At 39.1% G+C, this 17,750-nt stretch overlaps 1 protein-coding gene across 2 annotated transcripts in view; it reads left to right on the top strand.

Annotated features, from left to right (window-relative positions):
- Positions 1 to 14,293, top strand: part of ALPK2 (alpha kinase 2) — a 177,581-nt gene extending 163,288 nt beyond the window's left edge. The window contains exon 14 of one of the 2 annotated variants that reach the window (XM_036741840.1): positions 13,486 to 14,293. In XM_036741840.1, coding sequence (XP_036597735.1) covers positions 13,486 to 13,735 — 250 coding nt within the window. In that variant the 3' untranslated portion in view covers positions 13,736 to 14,293. The remainder of the gene's footprint in view (positions 1 to 13,485) is intronic. The other variant, XM_036741841.1, reaches the window with a different exon arrangement.
- Positions 14,294 to 17,750: the final 3,457 nt, after the last annotated feature.

Genomic DNA, 17,750 nt, shown 5'->3' with positions numbered 1-17,750 from the left:
TATTGTTTCTTGAGGTCTCATGGACCACTTGCCTATTTTAATTTTTAAGGAATTATTTTCTTCATAGAGTTTTTGTACCTCTTTTTCCATTTGGCCAATTATGCTTTTAAAGGAATTTTTTTCTTCAGTGAACTTTTGTGCCTCTTTTACCATTAGGCCAATTCTGTTTTTTTAAGTCATATTTTCTTCAGTGTTTTGGCACCTTTTTTACCAGCTGTTAATTATCTTTCTATAATTTTCTTGCATCACTCTCATTTCTTTTCCCAATTTTTCCTCTATCACTCATCTCTTTCTTAAGCTTATCTAGGAATTCCTGTTGGTCTTGAGTCTAATTAGCATTTTTCTTTGAGGCTTTGCTTGTAACTGAATAATATATCAGAGGACAATCCAGGCAAGAAGCAAAGGTCAGCTAGAAGATATAAGATAACATGTAAATCCTTAGAAGTGGAGACAAGGGAAACTTTGGAGATATGCCCACAATCACAAATTAAATTATCTCAGTCTGAGGGCCATGATCCATCTTTGCTACCCTCTGCAATTTGAGCAGTCCCTTCCTTTGCTCACAGCTAAACACAGACTAGTGGAGTTCCCTGCCCAGTCTCTTCATTCTCACAGAAACATACAAGTGGACATACCCTTTGGGGATCAAACTTAATAGAATGAACCCAGAGGAAGGCATATAAACACATATAAAGTAGTCTGCATGGCACTCAATTCTAGGTTCACATAATATGGTATTTGGATAATTGTATTTCATTTGAGTCCATATTCTGCCTTAACTGGGGATGTCCAGAATCATCTAGAATTCAGTTTTTACCAAGCTAGCAGATCAGATAAAATTTTTAAAAGTAAAGCATTTCATCAAGACTAAAACAATTTGAAAAAGAATAGGGAGAACACTTCTTTCAGCACTCACTCTGAGGATTGGGTTCTGAGTCTAGGATATTTCTTATAGTGGGGGAAATAGTCTCCTGCGAGACTCATGTTCAGATTGTGGAGAAGTCATAACAGATGTTTCTTTCTGGACCAAAGGTTGGGAAAATGCACTCCTGCAGTGTTTGGTCCCCCTCTCAGAATATTTGCTGCTTTCTACCCACCTAGTAACAGCAGGAAGTTCTCCACTCACCTTACCCTTGGTGGCCAAAAAGCAGGCTGCATTGCTTCTGTCCCTTATTCTCTATGCACTGCCATAAAAAGCTTCTCTATGTGTCTTCCCTTTTCTTCTCCCTAGAAGTTTCTATCACCTTTCTGATACAGACACTGGTAAGGCAGGTACATAGTTTCAAAGTTATTACAGTCCTAGGCACCTCAATCAGACCTATCTTTGAGGATCAGAGCTTCATAGGAAACATTGTCTTTCCTCTCAGATATAAGAGAAATGATTCTCAGAATTTGCAATTGTAGAATTCTCTAGGATAATCAAAACTACAGAGTTTAGAACTAATTCTTAGAGACCCTAAGACATGCATGAGCTTCTGCCAACAAATCTGCACAAATTTGTTAGAGCAGTGATGAGAAGGCAAGATGCCAGCCAGATCACCAGCACAAGGGGTTTCTTGCTGCTGCTATTTGTAAGCTAGTCTGTCCTTCAATAGGAGGGGAGCGCACAGCTGCTTTACTTCTTCTACCTTGAATCTGCACATCCATACCCTGATTTTCCAATATGAAAAAGCATTAGGTTCGGATTCAAGAGGATTTGGGTTTGAGTTCCAGCTCTGATAGCTACTATCTGTGTGACCTTGAGCAAGAAACTTATCCTTGCTAAGCCTCAATTCTCCCATCTGTAAAATGAGTATGCTAATACTTATACTACCTACTTCATAGGATTGCTGTTGGGAAAGTGCTTTGTAAGTCTTAAAGTACTATATAAATGTGAGTTATTATTGTCTTTCTCAGATGTGTAGTTGCTATATGGTCTTTTTGTTTTTCTGTCATGAATGTGGGAGAGGTGGTGTTTCCTTTTGTGTATCATTGACACCAGAAATAACATCCCTTTCACGGAGGGGCACCCAACCACAACTGCATGTAAAAGTTGTAGACAGAGATCACCTGAAGAGAAGACCAAATGGAGCTCAAAGAGGAATGCTCACAAATCAACCAATCAACAAGCATTTACTGTGCTTATACCCACTATGTGCCAGACTCTAGGGATAAAAAGTTAAGAAAAAAACTGCTTCTGACCTCAAGAAACTTTCATTCTGATAGGAGGAAACAACACATGCACTTAGGAAGTAATGTAAAATACATTGAGAATCAATATAAAGCAGTAGGGGCCCTAACCCTTGGGAGTATCAGGAGAGGCCTTATGTATGAAAGAGGTGGCACCTGAGTGCCCTTTGAATGGAGCCAGGTATTCTGAGAGGAGGAGGAGGAGAGGAGAGGTTGCATTCTAGGCAGGGGTGACAGCCTTGGCAAAAGCATGGAGATGAGAGATGGAAAAGCAATTTTGCTAAACTGGTCAGTGTAGGAAGGAGAGTAGAATGTAATAAGCCTGGAGTAGTAAATTGGAGTCAAATTATGAAGACCATTGAATATCAATAGGATGGTATTTCATCCTAGAGACAACAGGAAGATTGGTAGGCAGTAGAGTAGCGTGATTAGAACTGTGCTTTAGGAGGATCACCTAAGCTATTGTGTGGAATATGAATTGGAGGGAAAAGAAATGAGACCAGGAGATAAATGACCAGGTTATTGTAGTAGACCAGAAGAGAAGTCATGAAAGCTTGAATCAGAGTAATGCTTGTGTAGGTGGAGAGAAGGGGATAGATGCTACCAATGATGTGGAGGTAAAAGTTACAAGACTTGTCAACTGATTAGTTATGTGTGGTGAGGGAGAGTAAAGAGCTTACGATTAGTCTGATGATGTGACTCTGAATGACTGGGAGGAGGATGTCATTGACAAAAATAAGGAAGTTGGGAAGAGATTTGAGGGAAAGTATGAGTTTTACTTTGGACATGCTGAGCTTGAGATCTAGTTGGAAATATCCAAAAGTCAATTGGTTACATAAGATTAGAGTGCAGGGAAGGAACCAGTAGATATGGGAGAGTTGACAAAGGAAAGGATGATTATGGGACAATCTGCCAGAGTAGATGGAAGGAGGTGAGATCAAGGGTATGAGTAGAAGAGTTGCTTTTGGAGAAGAAAAGGGCTTCTTCTCTATTTATAATAGACTAAAGAAGGAGAAAATGAGGGATGGTATCAAGGAGTTTGAGACATGGAATAGGAGAGCATAAGAAAATCATGGCAAATGCCCTCTATTTTTTCAGGGAAATATGAGGTTATTTCCTGAGGGGGAAGGGACATGGCTAGTATGAGAAGTTTGGGGAGGGGAGCAAAGATTTTTTTTCTTTTTTTTATTATTTTTTTAATTTAAATTTATTTATTTAACATATTTAGTTTTCAGCATTGATTTTCACAAGAGTTTGAATTACAAATTTTCTCCCCATTTCTACCCTCCCCCCACTCCAAGATGGTGTATATTCTGGCTGCCCTGTTCCCCAGTCAGCCCTCCCCTCTGTCACCCCACTCCCCTCCTATCCCTTTTTCCTTTCCTTTCCTGTAGGGCAAGATAAATTTCTACACCCCATTGCCTGTGTGTCTTATTTTCTAGTTGCATGCAAAAACTTTTTTTTTTGTTTTTGAACATCTGTTTTTAAAACTTTGAGTTCCAAATTCTCTCCCCTCTTCCCTTCCCACCCACCCTCCCTAAGAAGTCAAGCAATTCAACCTAGGCCACACGTGTATCATTATGTATAACCTTTCCACAATACTCATGTTGTGAAAGACTAACTATATTTTGCTCCTTCCCAACCCATCCCCCTTTATTGAATTTTCTCCCTTGACCCTGTCCCCTTTCGAAAGTGTTTGTTTTTGATTACCTCCACCCCTATCTGCCCTCCTCTCCATCATCCCCCCTTTTTATCTTCTTCCCTCTTCTTTCCTGTGGGGTAAGATACCCAATTGGGTATGTATGGTATTCCCTCCTCAGGCCAAATCTGATGAGAGCAAGGTTCACTCATTCCCCCCTCACCTGCCTTCTCCCCTCCTCCCACAGAACTGCTTCCTCTTGCCACCTTTATGCAAGATAATCCACCCCATTCTATCTCTCCCTATCTCCCTCTCTCAGTATGTTCCTCTCTCATCCCTTAATTTGATTTTATTTCTTTTAGATATCTTCCCTTCATCTTCAACTCACCCTGTGTCCTCTCTCTCTCTCTCTCTCTCTCTCCATATATATATATATATATATATATATATATATATATATATATATATATATATACACATACACATAGACACATACATACATACACATTCACTTATATATATATACATAAACATATATATATATATGCATATTCCCTTCAGCTACCCCAATACTGAGGTCTCATGAATCATACACGTCATCTTTCCATGTAGGAATGTAAACAAAACAGTTCAACTTTAGTAAGTTCCTTGCAATTTCTTTTTCTTGTTCTTTGGGGAGCAAAGATTTTGAATAGCTGCTGTGGCAAAGTGGATAGGACACGTGCATAGGATCATAGACTGGAGCTAGAAGGGACCCCAGAAGCCATCTAGTTCAGACACCACCATTTACAGTTACAGAAATTGAGGTCCTCATGAGACTGACAAAGTAACTTGCCCAAGTCCCTTTCTGTTCCTTAGCTATCATGTCAGTTAGGGATAAGTAAAAGGATTGCTTGGGCTGGTGGCAGCCCAGTTACAATTAAATCATATACATTTGGAGATGACTTCTCTGCATGTTTATTGGGCTTCCTATAGGAGAAAGGGGTTGGCAATAGAGGAGGAACATGGTTGGAATATTAGTCTGGATTATTAAGGATTGGGCAACTATATCCAGACAGAAGGAACTCAGTAAGCATTGCCATCTAACCTAAACAAAACTGAACTTGGAATATACTACACCCATTAATTGTTTCGTTTTAGGGGTGTGTGGGTGTGTATGTGTGTATGTCTGTGTCTGTGTGTATATAGACACATATATGTACGTGTATATGTAAGTATGTGTACATATCCATTGATATATACATCACACATATATATATTGGTCCTCAGATGACAGACCTAGCATCTGCCTCAGGGACATGTTTCTTTTTCCATGAGAGGAGGATGAGAACAAATATATACAGTCCCGTTGTACCCATTGTGCACACAGAGAGGTGATAGTCTGCTGCAGGGATCCATCAGCATCCTTTCGGGGAAATTGTGGTGTTGTGAATCATTGTTGTTATTATCAGTGGTAGTCATTTCCAGAACTGCCTGTATGTTTAACAACCCTGAGACACTCGCAGCATGGATGAACATGACTATCTCTTCCCTTGTCCCTGTTTGCGTGTGTACAAACACTGGTGCTAGCCTGAGTGTGTTACATTTGGAGGATATCTGGGGATCCATGGAATCTGTGTGATCTATCAAAGACCTCTCCTCAGCAGAGAGTGGGATTATGCTTTCCATCATGGTCTGACGAACACAGGAGGCCCCAAGAGGCTTCGCATCCTACCAGGGAGTCCTGGAGCATGGTAAAGAAATGAACAGGCTGACATTTCACCTGTCCTCTCTGGTCACCTCAACTAGAAGATAGAGATGTAAAAATGAAGTGAGGAGACAGCTGAATTTTTCGTTCCGCCAGATTCAGCTCTCTCCATTCTGTTGACTTTTCCTTTGACAAGAGAGTGTGGTTTCTGGAACATACGCAGCCATCTTTCACAAGACAATGGAATGCAGCCTCCCGGAGGAGAGGACATATTTGTTGGCGTGAGGCACATGGAGTACGGAGAGGGAGAGGTAGGGAGGGGAAAATTATAACAAACATGTCAAGATGATGATATGCCTTGGTGTTTCAGCTCCAGAGCTGAAAGAAACTTGTCATGCCCATAATTGTCTAAAGCCTAGCTCAGATTACATAGTGAAGAAAACAGGCTCCAGACTCCATCCTCTCTAGGATTGTTTGATCTTTCTGTCTCCCAGAAGTAAATTGAATATAGCTAGAGCCCTTTAGTCAGTTTAACTATGGAATGAAAGTAGCCAGATGCTTTGGCTCACTGTCATTCCTATATCAAGCCGAAAAATTGCTTTTTGCCTGTATGTGAAACTGTATTAAGCACCTTACCACACAGGGGCAGATGTGGCCACTGCCCTCAGGGAGCTGGAAGTCTGTAAGCCATATTACTGAGTCAGATGAATGCAAAAAAAAAGTCAAGCAGAATAAAAACTCAGCAATTGTAGCAGGCGAGATTTATATAACACTTTAACAAAAAGTTACCTTGTTAAAGATAAAGTTTCCTCACAATAACCTTTGCCCAAAGGAGCCTGCAGAGCACTGGAGGAGGCAACATGTACATATTGACACATCACATAACTGCGAGTTAGTGGGCAGGGAGCACTAGCAGCCCAAGGATAAAGAAGGGCCCACATGTGGGAGTGTTTGATGTGAGCTTTGAAGGAAGCTCAGGATTCTGAGGGACCAAGGTGACAAGGAAGAGGTTTCTAGGTGCGGAAATGGCCTGGACAAAGCACAGAGATGGGAGATAGTGCCACGTGGGAGGGATGGCAAGGTGGCCAGTTTAACTGAATGCATGAAGGGGAATTGTGTGTGCGATAAAGCTGCAAAGGGAGGGTGGAATCTGATTGAGAGAATTTAAATCCTCTGCAGAGGAGTCTGTGTTTAATTTTAGAGGTAAGAGGAAACCACTAGAGTTTATTGAACAGAGGAAGGACATGGAGAGACCAGTGCTTTAGGGATATTCCCTTTGCATATTCCTGTACGGAGGAGAAGGATCAGAGATAGGAAGACCAACCAGGAGGCTACTGCAGCAGTTCAGCCAAAAGGTGAACAAATATACAAGTATTGTGGACTTATTCAAAGTATTCATTAACACGGTCTCCATGGCTGGAGCAAGTGCATTTCTTAGAAACAAAACTGGCCTCTTTATCATGGGAAGAACAATGGGCTGAGTTCTCAGTCAGCTTCCTTCATTAATAAGAACTGGGGCTTCAGAAAAGGCACTTCTCACCTCTCCAGGGTTCAGTTTTCTCATCTGTAACAAAGGGCTATTGGATTATACGGCACTTAAGGGCCACAAAGCCCTTTGGATACATTCACATCTAATTCCTACAACCTTGTAAGACAGGTTATTATTATCCTTACTGAGCAAACTGCTCAGGATCACACAGCCAGAGTCATAGAATTGTAGGGCTTAGAAGGGCCAGGTCATCCAGCCCCAGCCCAAACCACAAATCTCTTCTGTAACAACCCTCACAATTAGTCATGCAATAACCACATGAAAGACCTCTGGTGATGGGGAATTCACTCCACACACTCCCTTCTCCCAAAGGAAATCCATCTTTAGAGCAACTCTAATTATTAGGGAAAATTTCCTGTATATTAAACCAAAATCTCTCTCTTTCTCTCTCTCTCTCTCTCTCTCTCTCTCTCTCTCTCTCTCTCTCTCTCTCTCTCACCCCCCCCCCGTGTGTGTGTGTGTATATATATATATGTGTATATATATATATATATATATATATATATATATATATATATATGTATGTACGTATGTATGTTTTCTACCTATTGGGCTTAGTTCTCCCATCCAGGGACAAATAGAACAAGAGAGCTACCTACATGACAAACCCTCAGATCCTTGAGGTCTATTATCATATCCCTATTATGTATCCTCTTCCCTAGATTAAACAGCCGTAGTTCCTTTATCTTCATGCAGCCTGGTTTTAGTCTTTTATCCATTCTGGTTGCCTTCCCCTGGATGCACTCTAGCTTTTCCACTTTCCACCTAATTATGGCTCCCCAAGTGCACACAGAACTCCAGATGTGGTCTGACATGAGCAGACAGAGTACAGTCAACTTACCACCTCTCTCACTTTGGACATCTTAATTCTATTCACGTAGGCTAAGATTGCAGGAGTTTTTCCGGCTGCCCGATCACACTAGGGGAATTCAGCTATTTAAGCATCTGCTGAAGCAGACATTCTGCTAAAAACAGAACCACTGACCAACTGGGGACCTGCCTTGCTGAGAATTTCATTGTTCAAAAGGTGGAGGAAGCTGTAAAGAGACTGCTATTCTGGACCTCATTCCAACCCATAAGTAGGGCCTGGTTACTGACATAGAAATGCCCTGAACTTTGGAAGAAAGCAATCACGCCACATCCCACTGCTGATTCATTTGGAGACTGCGGTCCACTTCCACATGAGCAACTTTCTAGCCACGTCTTTCTTTTTTTAAAAAAAGTACTCACGCAGTTGTTGTGGTTGCTTTTTTAAAAAATGGTTTGGAGCCCAAATTCAGGATATGGTACATGGTAACACCAGGACTTGAATCCAAGTCACATAGGGTTATCGTTGTTTTGTCCTTTATTTTTGAAGAGGACCAGTGACATCACGGGTGATGGGAGAGGAGACCATCTTGTTCAATCTCTTCCTTTTATTGTTTTTGGTTTTTTTGCCAGGGCCAAGCTTCCCTCCCCCTATACTCTTGGATGGAGTGGGCAGACCCTATCTATTGTTGCCTCCTCTGTAGTATCAGCTGCCAGCAGCGGCTCGAGTGTAAGATGAAGTAATGAACACAAAAAGACAAACATGGGGCTAGGCGAGTCGTATAGTCTGGCTATAGACTGACTTTAATGAGCACATTGTCAGTCTTTTATATAGGTTAATTTCTGAGTCATTCTGACTTCTCAGAAAAGTACAACGAAGTAATGGTTAATATATTTTTTATCTCCTTGTTCCTGGGAATGAGACACTAGTCTCCTAATGGCTAACCAAATTGAAACATTTCTGTTCTTTTTTGCCACATTTTCTTATCCTACATAGCTTTTGCCTCACATAGACCTATCCTCAAATGACTGTGCCTAGCAGAGGCCTAGGAGGCTGCCTTGCAGAGGTCTAAGAGGCCTAACTACTAACCAGGATATAGCTGGCTCCCCACAATCAACCCCTTCATTTTTCAAAATAGTGAAGGAAGTCCCAAACAAGTGGAGTGATTCACCAAGTTCACAGGCAGCAAGCAAGTAAGAGAGCCTGAATTATGAGGAGAAACCAATAACGACGTAATCAGATTTGACAAGAAGTTGTCAATTCAAAATTTTCAAGAAGATTATTTGAACCATAGCTTAACGTTCACTATTATTTTTTTTTATTTAACATTCACTATTATGGATACTGAATGCCACCCTAATGTGTATCGTGCCTTGAAGATATTAACCAATGACAGTATGAAGCCATAGTTAAAAGGCATCTTGAACCTAAGTATCCATGGGGAGAAACTTCAACAATTTTAAAGTTATAAAATTTCACAAATTTCATAAATACTTAGAAGCTCGTGACATTCCCTATTTAATATGCAAAGATGAAAAGCCACACCCCATTGGAGAAACCCTCGTTCTTTCATCATAGTAGATGTGGCTAAAATAATTCACAGAAAACAATAAGGAGACAAACTAAAATGCATTCTTTTGTCAGCAAATACAGTTGGAAGATGCCTTGAAAAAAAAAGCTAAAGATTTGTTGAAACATACTAGAGAAGAGCCAGAATTTGAATTCAGCTCCTTGTGTGACTTTTTCTGCTGCACCAGGCTGGTACTAGACTTCTCTATTTCCATATGGTGATAAAATTCTGTGATTCTGTGACAAGGAGCCACAGAGGAAATATTTTAAGATCTTCTCCAAGAAGACACTGCTCTGACAGTTTTTTTGACTTGCTTACCCTCAAATTTTCTCAGGCCCAGATACATTACCTTGATTTTCATGGATATCAGTTCAAGTTCAGAGAGTAAAGGTAGCCTCCAATTGCTCCTAGAACATTTGGGCAATTTATCAAACTTAAATGACAGAAAGTAAAGAGTGCTTGCCATTCCTATGGTGGGTAACAAGATTTGGTGTTCTGAAAGCCCTTCACAAAAATCTACATCAATGAACCTCCAGTCTCTGCTTGAATATCCTCAGTGATGGGCAATTCACTACCTCACAAGGTAGCCCATTCTACTTTCACAGTTCAGTAACTGGATACTTTCTGTGGGATATTAGGGTGTTAGCCAAGCCTTGAAGACACCAAGTAATGGCAGAATAAGGATATAAAATAAAAGTTATTTTCATGTTGATTTTTTTTAATTAAACACATTTCCACATTACTCATGTTGTAAAATAAGAATCAGAACAAAAGAGGAAAACCACAAGAAAGAAAAAAAAGAGAAAATAGTGTGCTCCGATCTGCATTGAGACTTCATAATTATTTCTCTGGATGTGGATAGCATTTTCCATCATGAGTCTTTTGGAGTTGTCTTAGATCCTTGCATTTCTGAGAAGAGCTAAGTCTATCAGTCAGTCATTGCACAATGTGGCTGTTACTGGGTACAATGTTCTCCTGGTTCTGCTTATTTTACTTAGCATCAGTTCATTTCATGCTGATTTCTAAAGACACTAAAGTTCAATGTGTCAGTCAATATGGCTGCTGTCTTTGCTAAGCCTTCCTTGTCTTTGGCTTATATCACGTCTGCCAAATCACCCATTGTGATAACAAGCTTAACAATATTTAGGTATCTTTTTTTCTTTTTGATCTTAAAGATTCTTTAGTTTGCTTTCATTCTCAAAGCAGTCTAGGTATTATAAAGGGCAGCCATCTCTAAGAGAAGTGGTAAAATGATTTGTATTAAATCATCAGTTTTTCTATATACTACCAACCAAACTCAGCATTAAGAGCTAGAAAAAGAAATTCTACTCAAAACAATTGCAGAATAGATGAAATACTTGGAAGTTTACTTTTATGTATATGTATATAAATATGTATATAAATTACATGAATGCAACTATGAAATATTCTTTAGAAAAATAAAGAAAACCTAAATAATTGGAGAAATATTAACTGCTTATGGTTGGCTTAGATCAATATTAATAAAAATTATGATGTTACTTAAATTAGTTTACTTATTCAGTACCATATCAATCATTCTACCAAATTATTACTTTATGGAGAATGAATTATTTATTTTTAGCAAAATGCATCTGGAGAAATAAAGAACAAGAATCTCCAGAGAAATAGCATAAAAGAAGTCCTAGAAGTACCATATCTGTAACTCTACTACAAATCAGTAATCATCAAAACTGGTTAGTTTTGGTTAAAAAAACAGAAAAATAACATATTAAGTACACAATATGTTCAATAAACCCAAAGACCCGAACTATGTACTATTCACCCCAAACTGGTTTAGACCAACATCTCATACCATATACCAAAATAAGTTTCAAATGAATATATGACTTAGATGTAAAAAGTCACATCATAAACAAATTAGAGGAACAGGGATTGAAATAGATTGGGGAAGGATTATTCATACCCAAAAGCAATAGAGACAATCAGAGATAATAAAAAGAGAGGCAATTTCAATTATATAAAATTGAAATGCTTTTTATACAAAAATCGATGCAGCTAAAATTGGAATAGAAACAGTTTGCTAGGAAAATATTTTTGCAGTTTCTCTGAGAAAGATCTGGTATCCAACATATGTAAGGAAAAGATTCTGATATATAGGAATAAGATTCATTTCCCAAAAGGTAAATGGTGAAAGGGTAGGAACAGGCAGTTCTCATAGGAAGAAATTCAAGCTATCAAAGACCATTTAAAATGCTCCAAATCAAAAAAACCCACAAAAAACCTAGATAAATACTAATTAGAAAACCTCTAAATTTCTGCATCATAGCTATCAAATTTTCAAAGAGGACAAGAAAGGAAAATTATGATTACTAGAGATTCTACAGGAAGACGGGCACAGTGATGGATATACTTTGGTCTGGAACTGTGAACTGGTCCAACACTTTTGGAAAGAAATTTGGAACCATGTCCAAAAAGTCACTAAACTGTGTGTTTCTTTTGACCCAGCTATGCCACTATTAGGCCTATACCTCAAAGGCAAAAGAAAGAACAAAAAGGCCCATATGTATACAAATATTTATAGCAGCTGTATTTGTTGTAGCAAAGATATGGAAACTAAAGGAGTGCCCATCAATTGGAAATTGGTGACCAAATTATGGTGTATTAATGGAGTGGAGTGGAATGGAATGGAATGGAATTGTACTATAAGAAATAAGGAAACTGATAGATACGGGAAAACCTAGAAAGACTGTACAAAATGACACAGAATGAATTGAACAGTGCCAGGCTTAAGTTTGATCAAAGAAATGACAAACCGTAACTCCAGTGGGTCAATAATTAATGTGCTATCCACCTCCTGAAAGAGAAGTGATGGCCTCAAGGTGCAAAATGAGGCATAATTTTTGGATGTAGCCAATCTGCTAATTTGATTTGCTTGGGTATGCATATGTTACATATTTGTTTTTCCTCTTAAAAAATTTGGTAGAGGGAGGAAGAGAGGCTACCAATACTATTATGGAAAAAAAAGAAAAGAGGGTCAGTGAAGCATCTACAAAATGCACAGAAGAAAACAGAATAAAGTATAGAAGGAAACATGAGCAGGCCAGCTTTAAAAGAACATATTGAATTTTATTATATACTTAAAAAGAAAGAGAAGCTATATGCCATAGAATTTTTCATGTATAGTTTCATGTATAATCTTCATTATCTATTCTACTTTACATGTAGATATGCTCATTTTATTTGGTGTTTAAGTTCATAATTTTTTTTTTGAAATTGAGTGTTTTTTTATGCCAAGCTCTTGGGTGGGCTACTGAACCCCATGTAAATGGTCTTTCAGAGCATCCATCTTGGGATAGTGGAAAAAGCAATAAATCATGAGTGAGGAGTCCTGAGTTCCAGTTCTCCTACTGCTGCTAAGAAATTATGTGACCTTGCACCAACCATTTCACTTCCTTATGTTTGAGTTTTCTTAGCTACAAATTAGTTGGAGTGGCTGCATGATCTTTGAGATGCTGTCCAGCCCTAAATAAAATTCTAGTATTCCTTTTGTAAGAAAAATGTCATAGGAAGAAAAGGAAAGCATGAAGACTACTTCTATTTGTTATTGGACTTTCATGCCACTGAGAGTTCTCCCAGGTTCCTGTCAAGATGGTCTATCCCTAGGTATATGAGTAAAAGCAAGAATGCAAAATCCACTGGCGTTATAAGACCTGTTAAGGACTTAAAAGTCTTTATGATATCACATCAAAGGTGATTTGACCTTTACTGTATAAGACTACTTTTGCTTACCCTTAATTCCACTGTATTCATTATGTTTTCACAACATTGATATTCTTGTCTTTCACTCAGTTACTAATACCTCACTTCTGTTGCTTACTACCTGTGTGACAAATGGCGGAACCACAAAACCTCCCTGGATTTCAGTCCCCCTCATCTGGGGAGCTCCAGCTCTGCAATCTGATGATTCTAAATGTAGATTGTATATTTCTCCTCTACTCATCAATTTCTCTTCTTCAAGTCTGCTAGACCATTTCTTTCTGGTAAGGTCTCCATTTAAAAATTTCTCTTTCTTCTCTTACAGGTACAAAGGTTTTAAAGGCAACTGTTCCATGACCTTTATTGATCAGTTTAAAGCCCTGCACCAGTGTAATAAGTATTGTGAAATGCTGGGGTTAAAATCCCTTCAAACCAATAACCAGAAACAGAGGAAACCGGTCATCGGGAAAGGCAAAGTTCAGCCACCCACAACCCCTGCCAAGAAGGCAGGGGCCAATGCCCCCGCAGAGAAGAAAACAGATTCCACAGTTAAGTCACCTGCTAGCAGAGAGTAAGAGAGAAGAGCAGAGACCTCATTCAGAGGAACTTCACAGTCAGTTATAAGACTGTAGCTATTCCCAGTTTACAGTGCCTTGGCTTTGGAAACTATGACCTGCTGTCCTCATTGAAATGTCAGCAGGATAGAACCTGTGATAGACTTACTGGGAAAACAAACCAAACTGTCCATCAGAGTGATAGTCCTCCCTTTGTACAAACTTTTCAGCATTTTTACCAATGTCACATCTGTGTATATTTGTGTTTTTGCACATTGTTGTGTTATCAAGGACTTGGTGTAAGGATGGGACTATCCCTTGTCCTATTGCCTTCCTTACTTCCCACTCAGAACTCAACCAGTGAGGCTATGGCATTCAGCTGCTATATAAACCTAAAATATGAATGACTGACTCTCTATATTGAAGTTTTGCACTAGTGTTGATTACTGGCCTTGTTGTTGAAATTTTTCAGTAATGATGACCTTTTTCATAATTATTTGCACAGTTGTTACCCTTATGAAACTTTGACAACCAGGTGTACTTTTCTGTTTAATTAAATTCCTATTTAAACAAAAGCAAGCTATGTGAGTACTTGGATCATTGCCGGCATCTTTTCTGTGTAATTTGTACCATAAGCCAGATCTCTTGGGTTTAGTAATCACCTAATAAGGTGACCTACTCATATGGCATTTCCTTTTTAAAACAGAAAAGCTCTAAAAATGGACATGTGGTTTCTCTATTCTTAGGTCTCCACTTGAAAAGGTACAAACTTTCTATTATTTTCCATAAATCTAGAAACCCAAAGATTGATGACTCTTTCTCTGAATAGACAGAGCCATAAACATTGGGCTGTATTTTCTCCTTTATACACAGGAGGGTGTTAGCGCTACACTCTTCTGGGTTTACACTGTCCCTCCTCACATTGTGCCTTTCCCTCACTACCACCACCCCCAACCCAGATCTCACTAACGCTTTTTTCACCAGTCAATTATGCCAATCCTTTCTGGGCAGTTAATGGGAAAATAGAACAAATCTGATGATCTTTGATGGGATGGGTCAATGTCAAATGGCTAGACAGAGTTGCTGGTATCATGTCTATATGAATAGACTTGCTTCACCCAGGACATCAACACTAAATTTTCCAAATGACACTATGCTATTGAAGGACACTTCTTTGGAGTAGGGGGAGGGATTTTGATGGGATGCTGGAAGCTGTTTAAGAGGTAAGGGAGAGCATGATCCTTAATGGGCCCTCCTTCTTCCATCAGGGGTGGGAGTTGTCATGGAGGAGCTGATTTGAGGTGTGATCACTGAGGGAAAAAAGTGTACCTCAGAACACCAGTAGATTTTTCTATTGCTGAAGGATTGGCCAATGCCAGTCAATGGAGGATTGGGTCAAGGGAGGAAGGAAATGTACCCCAGGGTAGTAGTGCTTTTGGTACTCTCTAGATTTTGGTGCCCTAGGGCAAAGCCCTGGTTTCCTGGGCTACATTACCAATTCTACTTGTGAAGTTGATTTTTTTGTACCCAAGAATAAGAAATTATAGTTATCCCTATTAAAGTTTATTTTATTCATTTCAGCCTAGTGTTCTAGCCTGTCAAGATGTTTTTGTATCCTGTCATCCAGTGAGTTAGCTTTGTCTCTTAATTTTGTGTCATCTACATATCTGATAAGGACCACATTTTTTTCCTTTTATCTAAGTCAATGATAAAAATGTTGAATAACAGAATGCCAAGCACAGATCTCTTGGTCACTCCACTGGAAACCTCCTTATATCTTGACACTGAACCATCAATGACCACTATGCATTTGTTCATCCAAACAGTTCTAAATCCTTCTAACTGTAGTATTGTGGAGACTTCATTTCTCCATATTGTCTACAAAATAACAGGAGATACTGTCTTAAGTGCTTTGCTGAAATCAAGTCAACCTGCAAATACTACATTCCCCTTTTCTACCCGCCTAGTAATCCTAACAAATGAGGTTAGTCTGGTATGATTTCTTCTTGACGAAGCCATACTAGGATTATTGAGGTCTCCATCTCTTTTTCTAGCTGTTTACTTGTTGTTGTCGTTGTATTTCGTCCTTCATTTTCGAAGAGGACCATGGCATCAGGAAAATGATGACATGACTTGCAGTTGACTTTGATTTGAGTGAGGGAGGGCTATGCAAGGTCACCAGCCTCACTTTCTCCTCCAGAGCCATCTGGATTCAGTGACCAGATATTCATCAGGATGACTGGAGATGACCAACCCAGGATGCCCAATGAAAGGATGATTAGTAGCTATTTACTAATCATCTCTTGAATAGTGCATTCTAGAATTTTGTCAGGATTCAGAATCTAGGTCACTGAGCTATACTTTGCAAACTCTGCCATTTTTGGAAAGTCAGAACATTTACCTTCCTCAGTCCTGTGATACCTCAACCATTCATAACTATCCCAAGAAGCACCTCATCTGGCCCCCTGATGACTTGAACTCTTCAGAGATAACTAAGTATTCTCTTATTCTCTCCTTAACTTACGTTGAACTTTGTTGCCTTTGAGATCTCCACTATTTATTTATAATTGTTCCCTTCACCTTGAGAAGAGTTGTTATCCCTTTTTGGCCCTCTTCCCCTAACAGCTAAAGACAAAAACAAAACATAAAAAATTTTTGTTGTTGTCTTCAGACCTACCGGTCAGCCTTAGCTGATTCTGAGCTTAATTGTTCCCAACATTATTTTTGTTCAGACCAAGCCAAACTTTAGTGTTCATTCTCCATGACTTGACTTGGTTTCATTCTGTATATGGCTTTTTCACATGTAAGTTTTTTGCTGATTTCTTTGTGTATCAACATAAGCCTCTTTAGACAACTCATCAGAGTTATTTCCCTTTGTCTCTTCAGAATTTCATCTCTGTAAACTTCCTTTATTTTTTGGACTGATAACCCCTGCAGAATTTTAGTCCATGGTATCCTGTGTCTTTTCTTTGAACTCTTGAAATCTGTTCCAAAAATCCAGATTCAAATTTGAAATACTGTCTTATTTTGGGAAATTGTCAGTGTATAATCCCAAACTATTCCCTGGGCATAAAAACCTATCTGAAAAAAATGACAACACAAAAGTTCTCCTGGTGATTCTGTAAATCTTGGGACATCAATCTCTGAAGAATTAAAGTTGTAGGTTACTCAAAGAGTAATGGAGAGAGGTATATATGGTAGGCATAAGTAGGATGCAGCATATTTACAATGATGACCAGTGGGCAAGAAGCAATGTACATCATCTCAATCAAGAAATGTACGCTCAAAAAAAGAAGTAGACAGTCATGTAGCATGATACGAGCAATGATAAGATGAACAAGCCATGTGCTATTCTGGTACCCAGGAAATGTAAGAAGAAACCTAAGGAGGCCTCCAGCATGTTGGCTACATCTTGTGTGGAGATCTGTGGGAGAACATGGATAAAAACCATACATGGCTTGAAGGTGTGGATATATTGCAGTTTGTACCAATGGAAGGAATGCCCATATTGATGAGATCACAAGCCCATACAAGCATTCAAGAATTAGAGATATCCCACTTCATTCATCCTTCCCTTGTACTTTGTATGTATGATGTATGTTCCTATATACATGGCATGGTTGCCTCCATTACAATGTAAGCTCCTCAAGGACAAGGACTGTTTTCCCCTTTTCTTCTTGTTTCTAATGCTTAACACAATGCCTAACACATATCAGGAGCTTAATCAATGCTTGTTACTTGCTTCATCCCTAGAGCTAGGGTTGACAACTACTTTTTGACCCACTCCTTTACTGGTATCTGGGCAGTGACTTAAGCAGGTGGCTATATAGGTGAAAGAAGTGAATCCCAGCAAATTGATGCTGAAAGCACCTTGAAGTTTTTGTGACTTTTTTGTTGTTCAGTCCTATCTGACTCTTCATGGCCCCATTTTGAGGTTTTCTTGGCAGAGATACTGGAGTGGTTTGCCATTTCCTTCTCCAGCTCATTTTACAGAAGAGGAAACTGAGGCAAACAGGAAGAAGTGATTTGCCCAGGG

Source organism: Trichosurus vulpecula, chromosome 1 (genome assembly GCF_011100635.1).
Source record: "Trichosurus vulpecula isolate mTriVul1 chromosome 1, mTriVul1.pri, whole genome shotgun sequence".
NCBI lineage: Eukaryota > Metazoa > Chordata > Mammalia > Diprotodontia > Phalangeridae > Trichosurus > Trichosurus vulpecula.
Note: the sequence above shows the minus strand (reverse complement) of the source record. Positions and strands in the feature narration are given on the sequence as shown.